The following is an 18,859-nucleotide window of genomic DNA, read 5'->3' as shown; positions in this document are numbered from 1 at the left end:
GCACGTAAGAAAAAACTATAGAAGTTATAGTTTCCTTTTATAGTTTTCTCATGTTTCTTATTGGCTAAAATTTAACATGAGATAAATAGAATCTAATTATTGTTCTTGCATATTTATTCAATTATTTATATATATATATATTTAAAATTATAAAAATATTTATTTTTTATATGAATGTATGATTTATATTCCATGATTACAATTATCATATGACTTTTTTTTCTACTGATTAATGTTCAATAATTATTATGATTATTATTAAACTGTTTAGACATAAATTAAATTAAAAAATCTAATGAATATTATTTTAATTTATATTTCTAAGTTTTATCTAACTGGTAGTTGCCAAGATGGTATGAGGTGATAGACTTATGAGATTTGAATTATAATAAAAGTCATATCATTTATAGAATATTTTAAACTATATTTTATATTATTGTATTAGTCTTGTAGCATATGATGAAAGATTTGTTTTATTGTAAAAATTTGTATAAGCCTATCAAAGTTAAAGATAAACCTTTTACTATGGACGATGATGAATGAAAAGTTCAACATAGAAAATCTATTGACTATATTAGAAGATATATGAATATAAATTTGTATGAGCATATTTCTGATAAAATCAGAGTTGATGTTGTTTAGCAAAGGTTAGAAAATCTCTTTGCGAAAAAGACAATGAGAAATAGAATTTCTCTCCTCGGAATACTTGTAAATTTGAAGTATAAAAATGGTGGTAATATTGTTGAGCATATAAGCCTATTTTAGAGTCTTGCAAATAAGCTAATTGCTATGAAAATGAATATAGATGATGAAATACAAGGATTATTACTTCTTAACTCTTTACCAGAAAGTTGGGAAACATATGTGGTGACAATTTGTAACTCTACGCCACAGGGGACTCTACTATAGATATGGTTAAATATAATTTGCTAAATGAAGATGCTAGAAGGAAAGAACGGAGTGAATCTTCTTTTAATGCATTTGTTACTGAAAATTAAGAAAGATATGGAAGAAGTCATAACAGAAATCCATATGGTTATAGAGGAAGATCAATGTCTAGAAAAAATATTAAATATTTCTACTGTAACAAGCCAGGTCACATGAAGAAAGAATGTAGATTTTGGAAGTGAGAACAGAATGAAATGAAAAAAAATGAGAAAAAGACATAGACCAATACAGTTGCTGCTGAAGGTAATATCAGTATTGTTTGTGATGACGTTTGTATCATTCTTACAGTTCATGACAGTTACTGAGTAATTGACTATGGTGCTTCATTTCATGTTATTTCTCATTGTGATTTCTTTAGATCTTACACTGCTGGTGATTTTGGTAATGTCAAAATGAGAAACAGTGGTACATCTAAGATTGTGGGTATTGGAGATATTTGCTTGGAGATCAGTATTGAGAGCAAATTGATACTCAAAGATGTAAGACATGTTCCAAATATTCATTTTAACTTAATATCTATAGGCAGACTTATGATGAGGGCTTTGCACATTATTTTGGTGAAAGCAAATGAGAACTCACTAAAGGTTCTCTAATTGTGACAAAAGGAAAGAAGTAACTCTTTTTATGTCATGGAAGCTAAGCTATACAAAGGTGAGATTAATACAATTCAGAAAGGTGAAAGTATAGATTTTTGGCACAAGAGGCTTAGTCATATCAACGAGAAGGGACTTCAAACTCTTGCTAGAAAGCAGTTCTTACCAAAGTTGCAAGGTACATCTCTAAAATCTTGTAATCATTGCTTAGTTGAAAAAACACATAAAGTTGTCTTTCGTACATATCCATCATCTAGAAAATTAGATGTTATTAATTTAGTTTATATTGATGTTTGTACTATGCAAACTAGAACTCTTGGAGGTGCTTTTTATTTTGTTACTTTTATTAATGATCATTCTAGAAAAGTTTGAGCTTTTGCTTTGAAATCTAAAGGTCAGGTACTCGATGTTTTCAAGGAGTTTCATATCAGTGTTGAAAGAAAAACTAACAGAAAGCTAAAATATGTTCGATCAGATAATGGTGGCGAGTACAAGGGCCCTTTTGAGAACTATTGCAGGTTCCATGATATCAAGCTTGAGAAAATAATTCCTAAAACTCTCAAGCAGAACGGTGTGGTAGAAAGGATGAACAGAACTATTAAAGAAAGGATTAGGTGTATGCTTTCCCATGCCATGTTACCAAAGTCATTTTGGGGGAGGCTATGAGAACTTCAATTGACCTGATAAATCTTTCTCCATCAGTTCCTCTAAAAGGTGATATTTCATAGAGAGGATAAAAAAGGAAAAGATATATCTTATAATCACTTGAGAGTATTTTGGTGTAAAGCATTTGTTCATATTCCCAAAGATAAAAGGTCCAAACTTGATAATCAGGCAAAAGCATGTATCTTCTTGGGATATGGTCATAAAGAGTTTGGGTATAGATTATGGGATCCAGTGAACAAGAAGATTATTAGAAATAAAGATGTTGTATTTCTTGAAGATAAATTATTTGATGATAATGATAATATTGAGAAGCCGAAAATCTCTGTTTATATTCCTTAGAGTCTGAGTCTAGTTCTTCACCTGTAATTCATGATAATCATGGGGGAGATGAACAAATAGATTATGGTGAGAATGCAAGTGATGATACTCCTACATTTGATGATGCTGAACCAACTGAATAAGCACCACCACCACCAGTTGAGATTCCATTGAGAAGATCCATTAGAGAGCGACAACCATCTATCAAATATCCTCCACATGAGTATGTTATGCTTACTGATAGGGGAGAACAAGAAACTTACTAAGAAGCTATTCTACATGAGCATAAAAATGAGTGGGTTAAAGCCATGCAAGAAGAGATGAGATCTTTGAGATTCACCCCTATGACTTGGTAAAATTACCCAAAGAGAAGAAAGCTCTCAAGAATAAACAAATTGAAGACTGAAAATAATAGCTCATAACAAAGATATAAGGTACGACTAGTTGTGAAAGGATTCAGTTAGAAGAAATGTATTGACTTTGAAGAAATATTTTCTCCTGTGATGAAAATGTCCTCTATCCGAGTTGTTCTCGGTTTGACTGCCCATTTGAATTTAGAAGTTGAGCAAATTGATGTGAAAATAGCATTTCTTCATGATGACTTAGAAGAAAAAATTTACATGGAGCAACCAGAAGGTTTCAAAGTCAAGAGAAAAGAAAATATAGTATGTAAGCTTAGGAAAAGCTTATATAGACTCAAACAGGCACCTAGACAATGATACAAGAAGTTTGATTCTTTTATGATGAGCCAAGGGTATAATAGAACCACATGATAATTGTGTGTTTATGAAAAAATTTTCAGATGATGATTTTATTATTCTACTATTATATGTTGATGATATACTGATTGTTGGTCATGATGCTAGCAAAATTGAAAAGTTTAAAAGAGAGTTAAGGAAGTCTTTTACCATGAAAGTCTTGGGATCGGTGAAACAAATACTTGGTATGAAGATTTTTCATGATAGCAAAAAAAAGAATATTTAGCTATCTCAAGAGACCTACATTGAAAAGGTCCTTGAAAGATTCAACATGAGTAAAGCCAAAATAGTTTGTTCTATACTTACAGGTCATTTCAAGCTTAGTTCGAAACAATGTCCTACAAGTGAGAAAGAAAATGAAGAAATGTCCAGAGTGTCTTACTCATCTGCAGTAGGTAGTTTGATGTATGTTATGATTTGTACTCAGCCAGATATAGCTCATGTAGCTGGAGTTGTCAGCCGATTTATCTATAATCCTAGAAAGGAACATTGGGCAGCAGTGAAATAAATATTAAGATATCTAAGAGGTACTTCCAAGTTGTCTTTATGTTTTGATAGTGATGAACCTGTGTCAGAAAGTTACATAAATGCAGACATGGCAGGTGATACTGATTATAGGAAGTCTACTTCGGGGTTCTTGATGACATTTGCAGGGAGAGCAGTCTCTTGGCAATCAAAGTTATAGAATTGTGTTGCTCTATCAACCACAGAAACAGAATACATAGCAATTACTGAAGCCTGTAAGAAAACTTTATGGATGCAAAAGTATATGCAAGAATTGGGCTTGAAACAGGAAGGATATACTGTTTACTGTGATAGTTAGAGCGCCATTCACCTCTCCAAGAATTCAACATATCATTCTAGATCCAAACATATTGATGTGAGATGTCACTACATTCGTGATGTTCTTGAATTAAAATAATTAAAGTTAAAAAAGGTGCATACCAATGAGAATGAATCAGATATGTTGATAAAGTCTTTGCCTATGGAGAAGCTTGAAGTATGTAGGCGAAGAGCGGGTTTAATACAACCCACCATATGAGCTGGAGGGGGATAATTATTAGGTTCAACTCATATATGGGCTTGGACAATTAGGGCTATAAGCCCAAATCAATAATTAAAAGGAGGGCAGGGAATGTGAGAGAGGAGCGAGCATTCGTAGCGATGGCGATGGAGAGAGAAAAAAAAGGAGAGAGAAAGAATAGGACTTTAAGTTTTCTGCTTGACGATCAATGGTCAAACATTGTCAGTTTTGGTCCAAATTTTATATAAAGAATCCTTGCAGCAAGCTCTACAATTATAACTGTGTTGATATATAGTTTACCTTCTCCGAGATACTTTCCTGCTATATCCACTTTGTGAGACCTAAAATTCTTAAGACGAGATCTATCTATTTGATGAAGATATGTTATACTTGAGCCAAGATATATGGTCTTAATGTCGTTATGATCCTCTTGTTATTCTAGAGAAGACTTATTGTAAACCTATTATCATTATTATTAATAGTGAAAGTTTGATGAGAAATTCATTTTGATTGGAAAAGAATTATTCCGCCGTGGGCGTTCTTTAATGGGATGCTGCGATCGTTGTGGAGGCAAAGCCTAGACGTTGTTGGCTCCGTCGACTACCAGCCCTCCATGGTGACCTTGTCATGGACCAGCAAGCAGAAAGCGGCCATGGACACGCCGTCCTCGTTCTTGGTCAGGTACTTGCAGACAGGCGTGGCCCCGTACTTGCACGAGGGGCGCCCATCATCGCCGGACTCCACAGAGCAACTGACGACGCCGTTGGCGGCGAGCAGGCGGAGGTTCCGGTCTACCATATCGGCCGCCTGGGGGTTCTCGGTGGGCAGCTGGGTGGCGATGTCGTCGGGACTCAGCTTGGCGCCGGGGCCAGTCTTGACGATGATCTCGAGGAGCTCGAGCTCGATGGCCACATTGAGAATCATTGGGAGGCAAGATCCCATCACCAGCCTCATGGCGAGCAAGCGTGCCTCCTCGTCCTCCTCGGGGCTCAGCTGCTGCACCACTCCCTCGGTGAATCCCATCCTTACAAAGAGAGATGATGATGAGGGAGGCGATAATGGAGGAGCTCTCTAAACCCGGATCAAATTGATAAGGGAGTAATCGTTGGGATGAGATTTATATGCGTCGAAGCACTGAATATCTTAGCGTAGAGGTACGCAAAGTTCAAATGTCTTGATGCATGCATGCCATTGGCGAGAAGATTAAGAGCTGTAGATTTATTGTGTCATATTTTTCTTGCAATGCATACTTTATGTGTAGCAGTTTAGGCAACTATTTTGTTTTCACAGAAGATAGAAAAAGAAAACAAAACAAAAGAATACTTGTATACTACAAGTAGGAGGATTGCTCACGTCGCTTGATCATGACTTCGAGATCGCCAGACTATCACGGAGATGACCAAAAGGCTCATTGAAGTCAAACGTGCATATGCTGACTAGTCACACGTATGGCGATGGTGTATCAGATATATTTATTAAATAGTAAGGGTTTAAAATGTCAAGTGATATATTTTGAATGTATATTTTGTGTGCAGTAGTTTAGGCCACTATTTTGCTTTGACAGAAGATAGAAAAGGAAACAAACAAAAGAATATTTGTATACTACAAGTAGGAGGATTGATCACGTCATGACTACGAGGTCGCCATACTATCACGCAATGACACATTATGCAATGTTAGAATAAGTATATGATCGGTACATCTTATATTAGTACTGTGATGATGGATCAAATATATTTATCAAAGACTAAGAATTTAAAATTTTAATTGATATATTTTGAATATATTAGTTAGTTTAATTTATAAAGATTTTGATCCATAGTTTATGTAAGGTTCTAAGTTCCAATTTTATCTTTATTTTATTTTATTTTTAAATAAGTAAATACTGATGATCATATCTATCCATCATATCCATGCATTAATACTGATCGATCATATCTATCCATCATATCCATCATATAAATTTCTAAACTATAAATATGTTCATGAGGTTGATTAGCATGCTTTGAAGGCTATTCGATAGATTTATATTACCTTCGAGATCTTCGTTAAAATTCATATCGTTCGAATAGCCTTTATACTTGTGCTAAGTTTCCTTCAAATCATCGGCTCTTAGCTCTCTTTTTTATTTTTTATTTTTCCTTCAAATCATCAGCAATGCATACTTTATGTGTAGCAGTTTAGGCAACTATTTTGTTTTCACCGAAGATAGGAAAAAAAACCAAACAAAAGAATACTTGTATACTACAAGTAGGCAACTATTTTGTTTAGGCAACTATTTTTTATTTTTCCTTCAAATCATCAGCAATGCATACTTTATGTGTAGCAGTTTAGGCAACTATTTTGTTTTCACCGAAGATAGGAAAAAAACCAAACAAAAGAATACTTGTATACTACAAGTAGGAGGATTGCTCATGTCACTTGATCATGACTTCGAGATCGCCAGACTACCACGCAGATGACCAAAAGGCTCCTTGATGTCAAACGTGGATATGCTGACTAGTCACACGTATGATATATTTATTAAATAGTAAGGACTTAAAATGTCAAGTGAAATATTTTGAATGTATATTTTATGTGTAGTAGTTTAGGACACTATTTTGTTTTGACAGAAGACAGAAAACGAAAAGAATATTTGAAAACGAACAACGAACAAGTCCTAATGTTTCGCAAGGGAAGCTTTACAAATAATTCAACGAGCACATAAAACAATTCAACGAGCATATAAACAATTCAAGAGAGGAAGGAGAAAATAAGGACTTTAAAAAGTTGAATAAATAGTTTCAAATCCGTAGACAACTGCTCACCGAGTATCGGGCGTGAAGGTAAGTTTCCGTAAAGTTAACATACGAACTTGTGAAGATTGTTCAACGCTCGATACTACCCTGAAACCCCATCCCTTCTGGTGCCACACGAGTGGTTCTAGGGTGCCGAGATGGCTGACATTTTGTGTGAGATTGCAGTATACAAAAAATAGATTATGACACGCGAAAACAAAGCCATTTTAGGGTAGATTGGCTCGACACGATGAGCAATCGTATTATAGTGTTGCGAACTATCATTACTCATATTTTTCAAGCAAAAACACATAAAACTAAGACAAAACATACTGCCATGTATCTATACAAATTCGAAAGTGACGAATTATCATGTACTTAACTGGTTTTGCTTAAGTCGTGTGGCACCCTTGTGTGTTTGTCCGCAAAGGTCAACCTCCCTAGAATCTCCTATGGTCCTTTAAAACATGTAAAAAAGAAAACAAGTTAGAGAAAACATCTCACTCAGGCTCCATAAGCAATCATTTCAATAAACACTTCGTGGCCAATACAAATTACAAACTAGTTTCACAAGTTATGAATGGTCACACAACAAAGGGTTCAAAATAGTCCACTACAGACCAAAATCCCTACAAGTGCCCACATGACATAATTTTTATTTTCAACCCTAAGATAATCACCAAAACTAAAGAAAATGAGGCTACTAAGCCTACTATCAATCCTTTACATATTGTGCAAAGCATGAATAAAATCAAAAGACATGAACATGTATGAGCATTATATCAAACACCTCGTTTACAATTTTGTCCATGATATTCTCCCCCCACTTATTACTTCAATGTCCTCATCTAAGTCTTTGTAGACGTTGCATCTTCTTGCCTTTGCTGAGTCTTCAATCTTTTACTCCAATTATAATATGCCTTTTGGCTCCCAACTACACTTCGCCATTATTGTTTAGTAGTCAAACTTTGATTCGTCATGCTGCTTCAACTCGCTATTGACTCTGACTCTGTTGGGGGGTCGATTGAGTTGTGCTAATCTCTGTTGTTTCTTACGAATCATTCAGATGAAAGAAAAGACCATCCTTAGTATATGCTAGTCTATCAAATGTCTCATATCGCTTGAACTAAGTGAATGCTTATTGAAGCTTTAACGAGCATTGCCTTATAGAGTTTAAAATATTTGGGTCCTTCATCAGTAAAATTTGCCCATCGATTCTTCTTCCACCTAGTCATCACTTCCAAGTAGGTTCGCATCACTTTCACTTACGATTGACATTCTAGTGGGAAATAAAGCGGAGAATTATGGTAGTATATGCTAGTCCTCATCTAAGTCTTTGTAGACGTTGCATCTTCTTGCCTTTGCTGAGTCTTCAATCTTTTACTCCAATTATAATATGCCTTTTGGCTCCCAACTACACTTCGCCATTATTGTTTAGTAGTCAAACTTTGATTCGTCATGCTGCTTCAACTCGCTATTGACTCTAACTCTGTTGGGGGGTCGATTGAGTTGTGCTAATCTCTGTTGTTTCTTACGGATCATTCAGATGAAAGAAAAGACCATCCTTAGTATATGCTAGTCTCTCAAATGTCTTGTATCGCTTGAACTAAGTGGATTCTTGTTGAAGCTTTAACGAGCATTGCCTTATAGAGTTTAAAATATTTGGGTCCTTCATCAGTAAAATTTGCCCATCGATTCTTCTTCCACCTAGTTGTTACTTCCAAGTAGGTTCGCATCACTTTCACTTACGATTGACATTCTAGTGGGAAATGAAATGGATAATGTACTCTTAGTAGCACTGATCACCAATGGTTAAGATTTGACAACTAGTGTCTTTCACTAGATTTCTTCGAATGGTCTTTAAACTTGTGCAGAGCTCCTCTACTAGATAGATAAGAGAATTATGGTACTTAGTTTCACTCGTTCTCTTAAGAGTTAGAGAAGATAAAATTACTTGATTTCATCCGCCTCTTCGAGTGTTGTACTCTATACATCGAGCTGGTTACTAGCCTTTGCTCACTCTTTACTCACACTTTTGAAGCACTCGAAGTATTTGTACTCCTTGCATTAAGTTAGCTACTATGATTCACCTTCTCAATACTATCGAACTTCTAGAATGTAGGAAGTTTTCACCCTAACTTGGAATAAGTTTCTAATAGTTTTAGTCACTTTTGGGATTGTACCATTTTCTTCATCATCTTTGCTACATATTCCTTTGAGTTGCAATGGTACAACATCGCATACTGCCTACTTCGTTCCTTGGTCGAGCACTCTTACATCGACCCAAAGTCTTTTACTTTTGGCTATTTTGATGAGAAGTTTGTTGACACCAATCTTACAAAGTTCCCTAGCCTTTGCCCTTCAACGTTGTCTCAGTACTTGGAGTTTGATTCTCTACCTCCTCGACCCCTTTTATGACTAAGTGCTCTCCGTTTATGAGAACAAGGGATCGATACCTTCATGAAAGTCTCATCTCCGCGATATCATGGTGCTACCATGCCTATGACCCAACTATCCATCACATCGCATTTGTATCCATTTTTTCACAATTAATAAATCTGTCTCTACGGCACTGTGGCACTCCTCCTAGTCTACCTTCATTCTAATCGATGCTTAGTTTTTGGGTAGTTAAGTCTCTCTAGACTCGTTGTCGCTTCATTACCTCTTTCGACCCCCTACTTCAACACTTCTGTGTTTTCCAAGCAATTTCTCTTGGTCGATGGAAAGATAGATTGCAACTCCCAGACATGGCTTCCGCTATCATGTTGTAGGGTTCACATTGATTTTGTTCTCTTTAACTTCCTTGGTAGTAACGTTCACTAACTCGGCATTGTCCTTTGACGTGCCGAGCTCTCTTAAGTGAATATGAGCTCTAGAACAATCCAACTCTCCAACTACTCTGATCATACCTCTGTATTATCAAGTCCCCTCTTATAGGATTCACTAGTACTTGTATTCGAAAGTCTCTCTAGATGGTATATATTCCCCATATGCTGATGACTGAGGTTTTTATTCGATACAAAATTTGATCCATGCATGGAAGACCCGCTTTTGTTATATCATGACATTCACTCATTGAATCCATAACTTTTCTTGTCATCGTGTTATTCACCAAAGTGGAGCTCTAAAGAGCTCTCGATCATAACTATGTATGATATTGTCCCTCGTGGGATAAGTTTCAAGTGTATCGCATTACCACGAATTGTTACACCATGATCAGTTGCACTATGTTGCCTCCTGATGACATCTCCATTGCATTTTGATCATTGTAGGATAAACTAGAATTATGATCCCTCAATGTGTGGCTTCTGTCAACACATCACAATGCCTCTTTTATCTTCGATTATGTTCACTCCTTTGGCAATCAACCTTCGTCCACTCGCTCTCGAGTCACAATCAGATAAAACACAACTCTAGGATAGTCTGTCACCTAGTAACTCCCGAAGTCTACTAAATTTGCTGAAATTGGTGCACCATTGTCTAGATTATTTATAGAATATTTTAAATTATATTTTATATTATTGTATTAGTATAGTAGCTATCAAAGTGACATAGACTAGTAACTTATAAAATTATATTAAAAAAATAATCCTAAATGATATTAAAAAAATATATTTAAAATTACATAAATAATTCTAAAGAAGAATCTATTTTGAATAATTATGTGACGAAATAAAATAATATTATTTTGAATATATTGTAGTTTATGATTATATACCTAAAGATAATAACAATATTTTTTAAAATATATTGACGATGATTCGATACTTTTTTCATATAAAAAAAAAGTTTGAGTATTGAAACTTATTGTTTATATAAGAAAGGAGTGAGTCGTTCACCTATTACAATACTATGCTAGACCTATTATGTATTGTATATGTGAAATTAGATCTTGAACAAAATTTAGTTATGAATATTGGATACACATGATCGTTGCCTTTACGATATTGGATTGTTTATGAACTCAGCATATGGAAGAATTTTAATTTTGTCAGATAATTTCACTTATCCCTCCAACAAATTTTTTCCTTTTTTAAAATGCTATTTGAGTTTGAGCAAAACTGATTAAAACCATTTCGAGAATATTTTTTCTTATCCCTCCGATAATGTTAACACTTGTAGGATAAGACCAAACGAAAAGAATTTATTCTGCTTTACCACTGCTATTTGAGATCGAGCAAAGTTGATTACAGTCTAATAAAATTTTAAAAATAATTATTAAATTATAAGCTGACTTTATATGATGGTTAGGTCATGTAGAACTATTATAAATCCTATTCAAATCTCTGTTTGAAATGTGAACTTTTTCCAACAACATACGAGCAAAACCTTCATAAACATATAACTTTTGGAATCTTATTACAGCACTGTCGCAAAGTCTGATTTCAAAGCGTAGCAAAGTCCATTCGGAGGTCTCTCGACCTCGTGGTGGCGTACTATAGCAGCAGGGAGCTGAAAGCAATACATAAGGCATGTATATCTTCTACTCTACTACAGCAGCACATGACATAGATCTTTCTTTATCTACTTTGTGAACTCCATAACCCAAGAATAGAGAGATATGTAGGTGGCCTTGAACCCTGTAAACCCTGCTTCCTTCGCCATTGCCTCAAACTCTTCCTGCGTCCTCTCTCTCCCTCCAGTGTGTATCATCATCCCGATGTCCAAGGGAAAAATACCTTGCGATCTGGAATCGGGCTCCGGAATCACGGGAAGCAAGTATTCCACTACTATCACCTTCCCTTCCTCCGGCAAAGCCTTCCAACAGTTCTTTAGTATTCTCGCGCACTGCTCATCAGTCCAGTCGTGAAGAATCCACTGCAAAATTACGTCGATAAAGACTAATGAGATGTCAAACTTGTTGCGAATAGATGCATAACTCCGCGTCTCCACCCTATGAGGAAGCGGAGAACGATATTTGTGCCTTGTGTGCTTTTTCTTTGACTCCATCTCCTCGATCTTAAAGTGTAAATATTTTTCCTTCATTCTTTTTTATTGTTTGTCCCGCTTGATTTACCCTTTTCATTTGGTTGATTGATATGTCTCGAGTAGTTTGAAGAGTGGTATCTTTCATTAATAACCTTCAAATTTTTTTGATAAGTTCGACATGCTGCCTAACCAAAACCTCAAACATTAAATGAGTAAGGGAAAAAATCTAAATGTTGACCTTCATGAAAATGGCGTCTCCTCCACTCGGAATGCTCTCAAACATGTCGCCGCTGACGTGCTCTACATCTGCATGGAGCCAACGCATCCCAAGTTTATGAATTATTTTGCTTCGTTGTAAAAGGTAGGCACTATGACAGTGACGAATGTCTGATATAAATGGCGAACCTGGGTTGGTCGGTGCGCTGGCGATGACAAGAGGGAGGTCGAAGTTGACGCCCTTGATGTGCGGGTGCCTGGAGGTGATCATGTGGAGCGTGGCGCCGGTCCCGCCGCCGACGTCGACGAGCACCTTGACGTCGTCGAAGCCGCGGTAGGTCTCCAGCAGTTGCTTGATCAAGATGGTGGAGTGGTTCCTCATGCTGTCGTTGAACAGCTTGTTGAACCGTGGATCGCCGCCGTGGTGCTCGAACGCCGTCATGCCGTGGGCCTTCTTGAATGGGATGCCGCCCTCCAACACCGCATCCTTCATGTAGTACCTGCGATCGTTGTGGAGGCAAAACCAATAAGCTGATTAATCCTTCGGCCAACTTTTTAGTGCGAGAAGAAACGAGTAAGAGTAGACGTTGTTGGCTCCGTCGACTACCAGCTCTCCATGGTGACCTTGTCATGGATCAACAAGCAGAGAGCGGCCATGGACACGCCGTCCTCGTTCTTGGTCAGGTACTTGCAGACAGGAGTGGCCCCGTACTTGCACGAGGGGCGCCCATCGTCGCCGGACTCCACAGAGCAACTGACGATGCCGTTGGCGGCGAGCAGGCGGAGGATCCGGTCTACCATATCGGCCGCCTGTGGGTTCTCGGTGGGCAGCTGGGTGACGATGTCGTCGGGACTCAGCTTGGCGCCGGGGCCAGCCTTGACGATGATCTCGAGGAGCTCGAGCTCGATGGCCACATTGAGAATCATTTGGAGGCAGGATCCCGTCACCAGCCTCATGGCGAGCATGCGTGCCTCCTCCTCCTCCCCGGGGCTCAGCTGCTGCACCACTTCCTTGGTGAATCCCATCCTTACAAAGAGAGATGCTGAAGTGGGAGAAGATAATAGAGGAGGAAGAGAGGAGCTCTATAACTCCGGATCAAATTGATAAGGGAGTAATCGTTGGGATGAGATTTATATGCGTCGAAACACTCAATATCTTAGCGTGGAGGTAGGTACGCAAAAGGTCAAATGTCTTGATGCATGCATGCCACTGGCGAGAAGATTAAGAGCTCTAGATTTATTATGTCATATTTTGCTTGCAATGCATACTTTATATGCAGCAATTTGGACAACTATTTTGTTTCGACAGAAGATAGAAAAACAAAAGAATACTTGCGTACTACAAGTAGGAGGATTGCTCACGTCGCTTGATCATGAGTATGTGGTTGCTAAACTATCACGCAAATGACCAAAGGCCTCATTCAAGTCAAACGTGGACATGCTGGCTAGTCACATATATGGTGATAGTATACTAGTTGTACCTATCAAAGATTAAGAAATTATAATCTTAACGATAGTTTGAATGCATACTTCAGACGACACGTCGGATTATTGCTCACGTCTCTTGCTCATGAGTCCGAGGTTACCAAACTATCACGCAAATGAACGAAAAACACTCGAATAAGTCACATATATGTTGATGGTAAACCGGATAACAAACACAAGAATACTTCAAGGAGGACTGCTCACCTATCTTAGATCTTGACTGTGAGCTCGTTCAGACTATCGATAATGCAGATGACCAAAAGGCTCTTATTGAAGTCAAATGTGGAGATGCTGATTACTCACACATATGGTGATGGTGTAGCAGATGTACTTATCGATTGATTGTTGTTATATTTTGAATGTGTTAATTAATTTGGTTGGTAAAAATTTTAATTAATAGTATTACGATCCATCCCATTTTTATCACTTATTCTAATGCTAAATACAAACAAATAAATAAATACTGATTGATCACATCTCTCCTCGATCATAACGTATTACTTCAGGTGGCAACACAATTGGAATAAGTTTAGGGATGCTTGCTGACTTTGAAAAACGTGTTATTTACTTTTCCAAGTCAAGCAATATCGTGTAAGTCAATCCTATGAAGGGGGATAAGTACTTATTGTATTCCTAGTTGGAGGTGATTATCTAAAAGAATATTCTTTCTTCTTCTATATATATTTTCAGCAAGGAGACAGGATTGCAGCATGCATTAGTTATTCATATCTATATACTCGTCCTTCGGTCACACCATTTGCACGATTCAATAGCGAAAAGTAGTTCGGATGTTCTCCGAACTATATTTAAAGTAAGGCATCAAGGATTTATCTCAATGGCTCCCGTGTTAACATCAAACTTTTTGATGATTAATTTTGAAAGATAGTGTATGGGGTCATCGCTTTTTTATCCTTTGAATGCTTAGTCAGAGAGATCTGCATCTTGTCAATTCCACCAAATGAGGATTGGTGGATTTGAACCTCTAATCCCTTTGGTCCAAGTCTACCGAAGATATTTATAAATTTCTGAAGTATAAGTATGTTTATGAGATTGATTGGCATGGTTGAAAGACTATTTGATAGATCATTATTACAATTTCTATCGTTTGAATATTCTTCCTACATAGAACTTTCAACAGCATGTGCTAATTTTCATTTGGCGGAATTCTAAGAAAAATATGTCCATCAGTTATTATATATATTAGAAGAAAAAGGATGGCTTGCAATCTCTTTCCTACAATTTCGAGACTCAAAGACTAACCTATAACATTGCACAAAATCATCCTAACCATTGATTTGTCTTCCTTCTATACCATTGAAATAGACAAAAGTTACTCCACTTAAAACTCTACTTAAGTTTACTGTTTTAGTTTTATCTTATATATATATATATATATATATATATATATATATTGTAACTGTTATTATTAAATATCTTATTTAATAATAATGTAATCATTCTCATTAAATTCATAATTCATTATCATGAATTTCTTCATTTATTATGATTTAACTGATTTTTGTTTTTTATTCATTATACATGAAATCGTTATTATTAAATTAAATATTTAATATTATTAAAATTTTAATTATGGTCCAAATATTATAAATTCGAGTTAATTCTTGAACGTTATGAGTTGGTGATAATAAATGTTCTTGGTGAAAAAACATCTATATAAACAAGGATTTTGGTCCCTGAGCTCAACATCTATTTGAAGCAAAAATGATTTACTACATCATCTAAAACGAGAGTTCTAAGTCGAGAAGTGCCAAAGTTCAAGAAGAAACATCTGTAGAAATTCTTGACAACAATGACCGAAAATACGCTATTTCGTTTCCGCATCAGTTTTTATTATGTTTTGTGTTTCTATTATATTGATTTAGAAACACATTTTGGTATCAAAGATTTCTTACATATATTACCAATTATTTTGACAAAAAAAAAATATTTATATGACCAACTATTATGTTAGAAAGTTAACAGTAGCAAAATCTTTTTTTTTTTTTGATCGATTTTGATATTTCGATCACTATGTAAAACATGCTACCACTGTTTTCCTTCTGGCTTCTTCATCAATCGCATGTCTCTGGCAATAAATTAGGGACTTTGTACAATCCCACTTCAACCACCTTTGATGTCGACTTATTACAGCAGTGCACCAACGTTGACAAAGACTCCATGACTATTACAGCCCAAAAAAATCCGTGCTTATTGATTGTTTCGAGGAGGAAATTGATTCTGATTCCGCATAGGACATTTTACAATTCATCAAACATCTGAATTAGGAGAGAAATCAATCGGGGATATCAATTGTTTACATTTCGAATGATGGTTATAGTGAGATTAGTATGACTTACTTATCCAACATTATTATGTAAATATAGTGGATTCTTCATGATTGGACTGATGAGCATTGCGCGTAGTTACCGAAGAATTGTTGGAAGGCTTTTCCTAAAAAGGGGAAGGTGATCGTGATGGAATGCTTTCTTCTAGTAATTCCAGAGGTGACTTAGAGAGACCAGTTCATCTACTAGTAAGATATCTGCATGTCGATCTACACCATCGAAGGCAAAGAGAGTGCAAAGCAGGAGTTCCAGGCCCTGGCAATGGATGCCGGGTTTATCGGATTCAATGCTCTTCCTGTGTTCGCCGACACGTATCACGGAATTCACCGACTAGACCAAGGAATCTAAAATCTTGCCTTGATTATTGTGCTTCAATGGCTTTTATAGCCGCCTCCCACAAAGTTTCGTGAATCCTATAACCATATCCTCAATTTAGGCATATCTTTTTTTATTTTCTTTCATATTAATAAATTTTATAAAATAATTAATCAATATTTCAAATAGATGATATCATTTCTATCATCAAATTAAATAAAAATAAAAATTAAATAAAATATAAAAATATAAAACATCTTATCTTATGTGGAGGACTCAATATTCCTTCTATTCCTTCTATTTGAAGTAAATGTTTCTTCCTCATTCTTCATCAAGGAAGCATAAAGAAAAAGAAGTTACATACTATTAAAAGGCATATTCCCTTTTTTTTTAAAAAATATTTTTTTATTCTTTTAAATGTTTGATATTTTATTTTTATATTAAAATATTTTTATAATTATTCACATTATATGTAATTCTAAAATATTTTTTATTCCTTTAAGTGTCTAAAATTTTACTATTAGATTAAAATATGTTATAATTATTCATATTATATGATGTTTCATAAATTCTCTTTTATCCCTAAAAAAAATTTAGAATTTTATTATGGGATTAAAACATGCGACAATTATTCATACCATATGCATTTCTAAAATTTTTATCTTACTATGCATGATATTTGATTTCTATTAGATTTATATGATTAGCAATGCTATTTCCTCCTTATATAATTTTATCTTTATTATATTTTAATGACTTAATGCTAATGAATAAATGTTTTGATTATATTTTTATGATATCATATTTTGAAATTGAGGAAATCAGTTAGAATTTGGATTGATATTGGCCATTAGGATAGGTCTAGCATATGCCATTACTGATAGACTAGGTCCAACCAACAAGCTAGGCTAAGTCGACATACTAAACTCAACTCGTAGGCTAGCTCAACCTAGCCTAACATAGGTAGTCATGTGTGGTGCACATGACCAATCCATAGGCTATGGGTTGTCCCAGCTTAGCATAATACATGTATAGTCATGTGTTATACACATGATCAATACATGCACCATTTTCTTACATATCTCTAGGAAAGGGTGAAGGAGGTCAAACGTCCTCCTCTCTAGCGGTAATCCACACAGCAGGGCTATGACGACGCTCCTCAAAACTCCAGACCTACTCTAAGGTGGAGAGGGGGAGGAGAATAAGAGAAGCAAGCATAGACTCTAGCCTATGAACCATTAAATCCCTCCTATTTATAGAGGTTCATGTCAAACCCTAATGGATCCTCCCTAGTGGGTATTGGATTTGCATCCAATTATCGAAAACTTTTATATTAATAGATCTCTATCCAATAATCACTCATGGGCTCTTATTGGATCTCGTTCATGGGATCCAATAATTCAATAGCTTATTGGATATCCAATAAGATAAAGGGTCTGGCGGATATCTCATATTCGAACCTCTACTCATCGCAATGCCTACCATATGTGTGTGGCCATCTAGGCCTAATATCGAGTTGGCTATGAGTCATACATGTTAGAACTTCTTCTGACTCGGTGAATTATTATCTTTATAATAATTCACTCGACTCATCGTCTACGGATGTACTAGGCCACTACGCTGTAGTCCCCAGACGATACAGGAAAATCCAATCCATTGGACCTATCTGTTCTCAGTTACCATATACCTATAGTCCCTCATCCATCTAATATCTCAGAGACCATATATCGGACATGGTGCTGTCAGACCCATATGGTTTCTTCTCGAGTCTCGCTCTAATCGGATTCTCTCGGAGAACCATTTCTCTCTCAATCCGAATGACCCTAGCCAGGGATTTGTCTGAGCAAGAACAAATGAAATATTTCTCTTATGATACCGAGAGTGGATGATTCTCTATCAACACTCAATAGCCGTCGTAAGGTCGATTGTCACTCCCAATGACTAGCTATATTAGATTTAGGACATTCAAACCATTAAGTCTGGTATCAAAGAGTGGAGCACTCATACAGGACATCCTTGGTGTCTCAAGTCTAAGGACCGGATATACCATTGGGACTACGGAATCGTTGTTTGACAATAAGGCATAATCAACCATTCAGCATTCCGTAAGTAGATCAATCAATGAACTCATTCTCCAATGAGCACATGTATTGTATCCCTAGTGTTCTCACACGAGCAGCTATAAGATCAACTGCATCCATCATATGGATGGGTATACAACACATAAGTATGTCCGATTATCACGATGTCCCTCTCGAATAACCTATGATCGTGATTATTTAGGATCTATATTTAAAGATGAATCAGTCTTATCATCGTGATCTCGTCACGATCTGATTCCCATTGCATAGATCCAAGGACATCACAATATATACATGCATATATATAATAGTTAATATAAAATGATAAATGCTAAAATATAATAAGCAAAAGGATTCCGTGTCACGTCACACATGTATCACTCACGTAATTAGCTTGTTGTGCA

At 36.1% G+C, this 18,859-nt stretch overlaps 2 protein-coding genes across 2 annotated transcripts; both read right to left on the bottom strand.

Moving 5' to 3' along the window:
- Positions 1-4,907: 4,907 nt before the first annotated feature.
- LOC135604803 (caffeic acid 3-O-methyltransferase-like) lies at positions 4,908-5,330 on the bottom strand. Its single transcript, XM_065094453.1, has one exon. It carries the CDS (start codon positions 5,328-5,330, stop codon positions 4,908-4,910), a length of 423 nt encoding a protein of 140 aa, XP_064950525.1.
- Positions 5,331-11,401: 6,071 nt separating this feature from the next.
- On the bottom strand, positions 11,402-13,331 carry LOC135605395 (caffeic acid 3-O-methyltransferase-like). Its single transcript, XM_065095436.1, has 4 exons — positions 12,837-13,331; positions 12,419-12,729; positions 12,252-12,319; positions 11,402-11,902 (listed from the first exon to the last, which is right to left on the bottom strand). Exons 1-4 carry the CDS (start codon positions 13,253-13,255, stop codon positions 11,609-11,611), a joined length of 1,092 nt encoding a protein of 363 aa, XP_064951508.1. The 5' UTR covers positions 13,256-13,331; the 3' UTR covers positions 11,402-11,608.
- Positions 13,332-18,859: the final 5,528 nt, after the last annotated feature.

This window comes from Musa acuminata, chromosome BXJ2-2 (assembly GCF_036884655.1).
Source record: "Musa acuminata AAA Group cultivar baxijiao chromosome BXJ2-2, Cavendish_Baxijiao_AAA, whole genome shotgun sequence".
NCBI classification, from domain to species: domain Eukaryota; kingdom Viridiplantae; phylum Streptophyta; class Magnoliopsida; order Zingiberales; family Musaceae; genus Musa; species Musa acuminata.
This window is presented reverse-complemented; position numbering and strand designations above follow the sequence as displayed.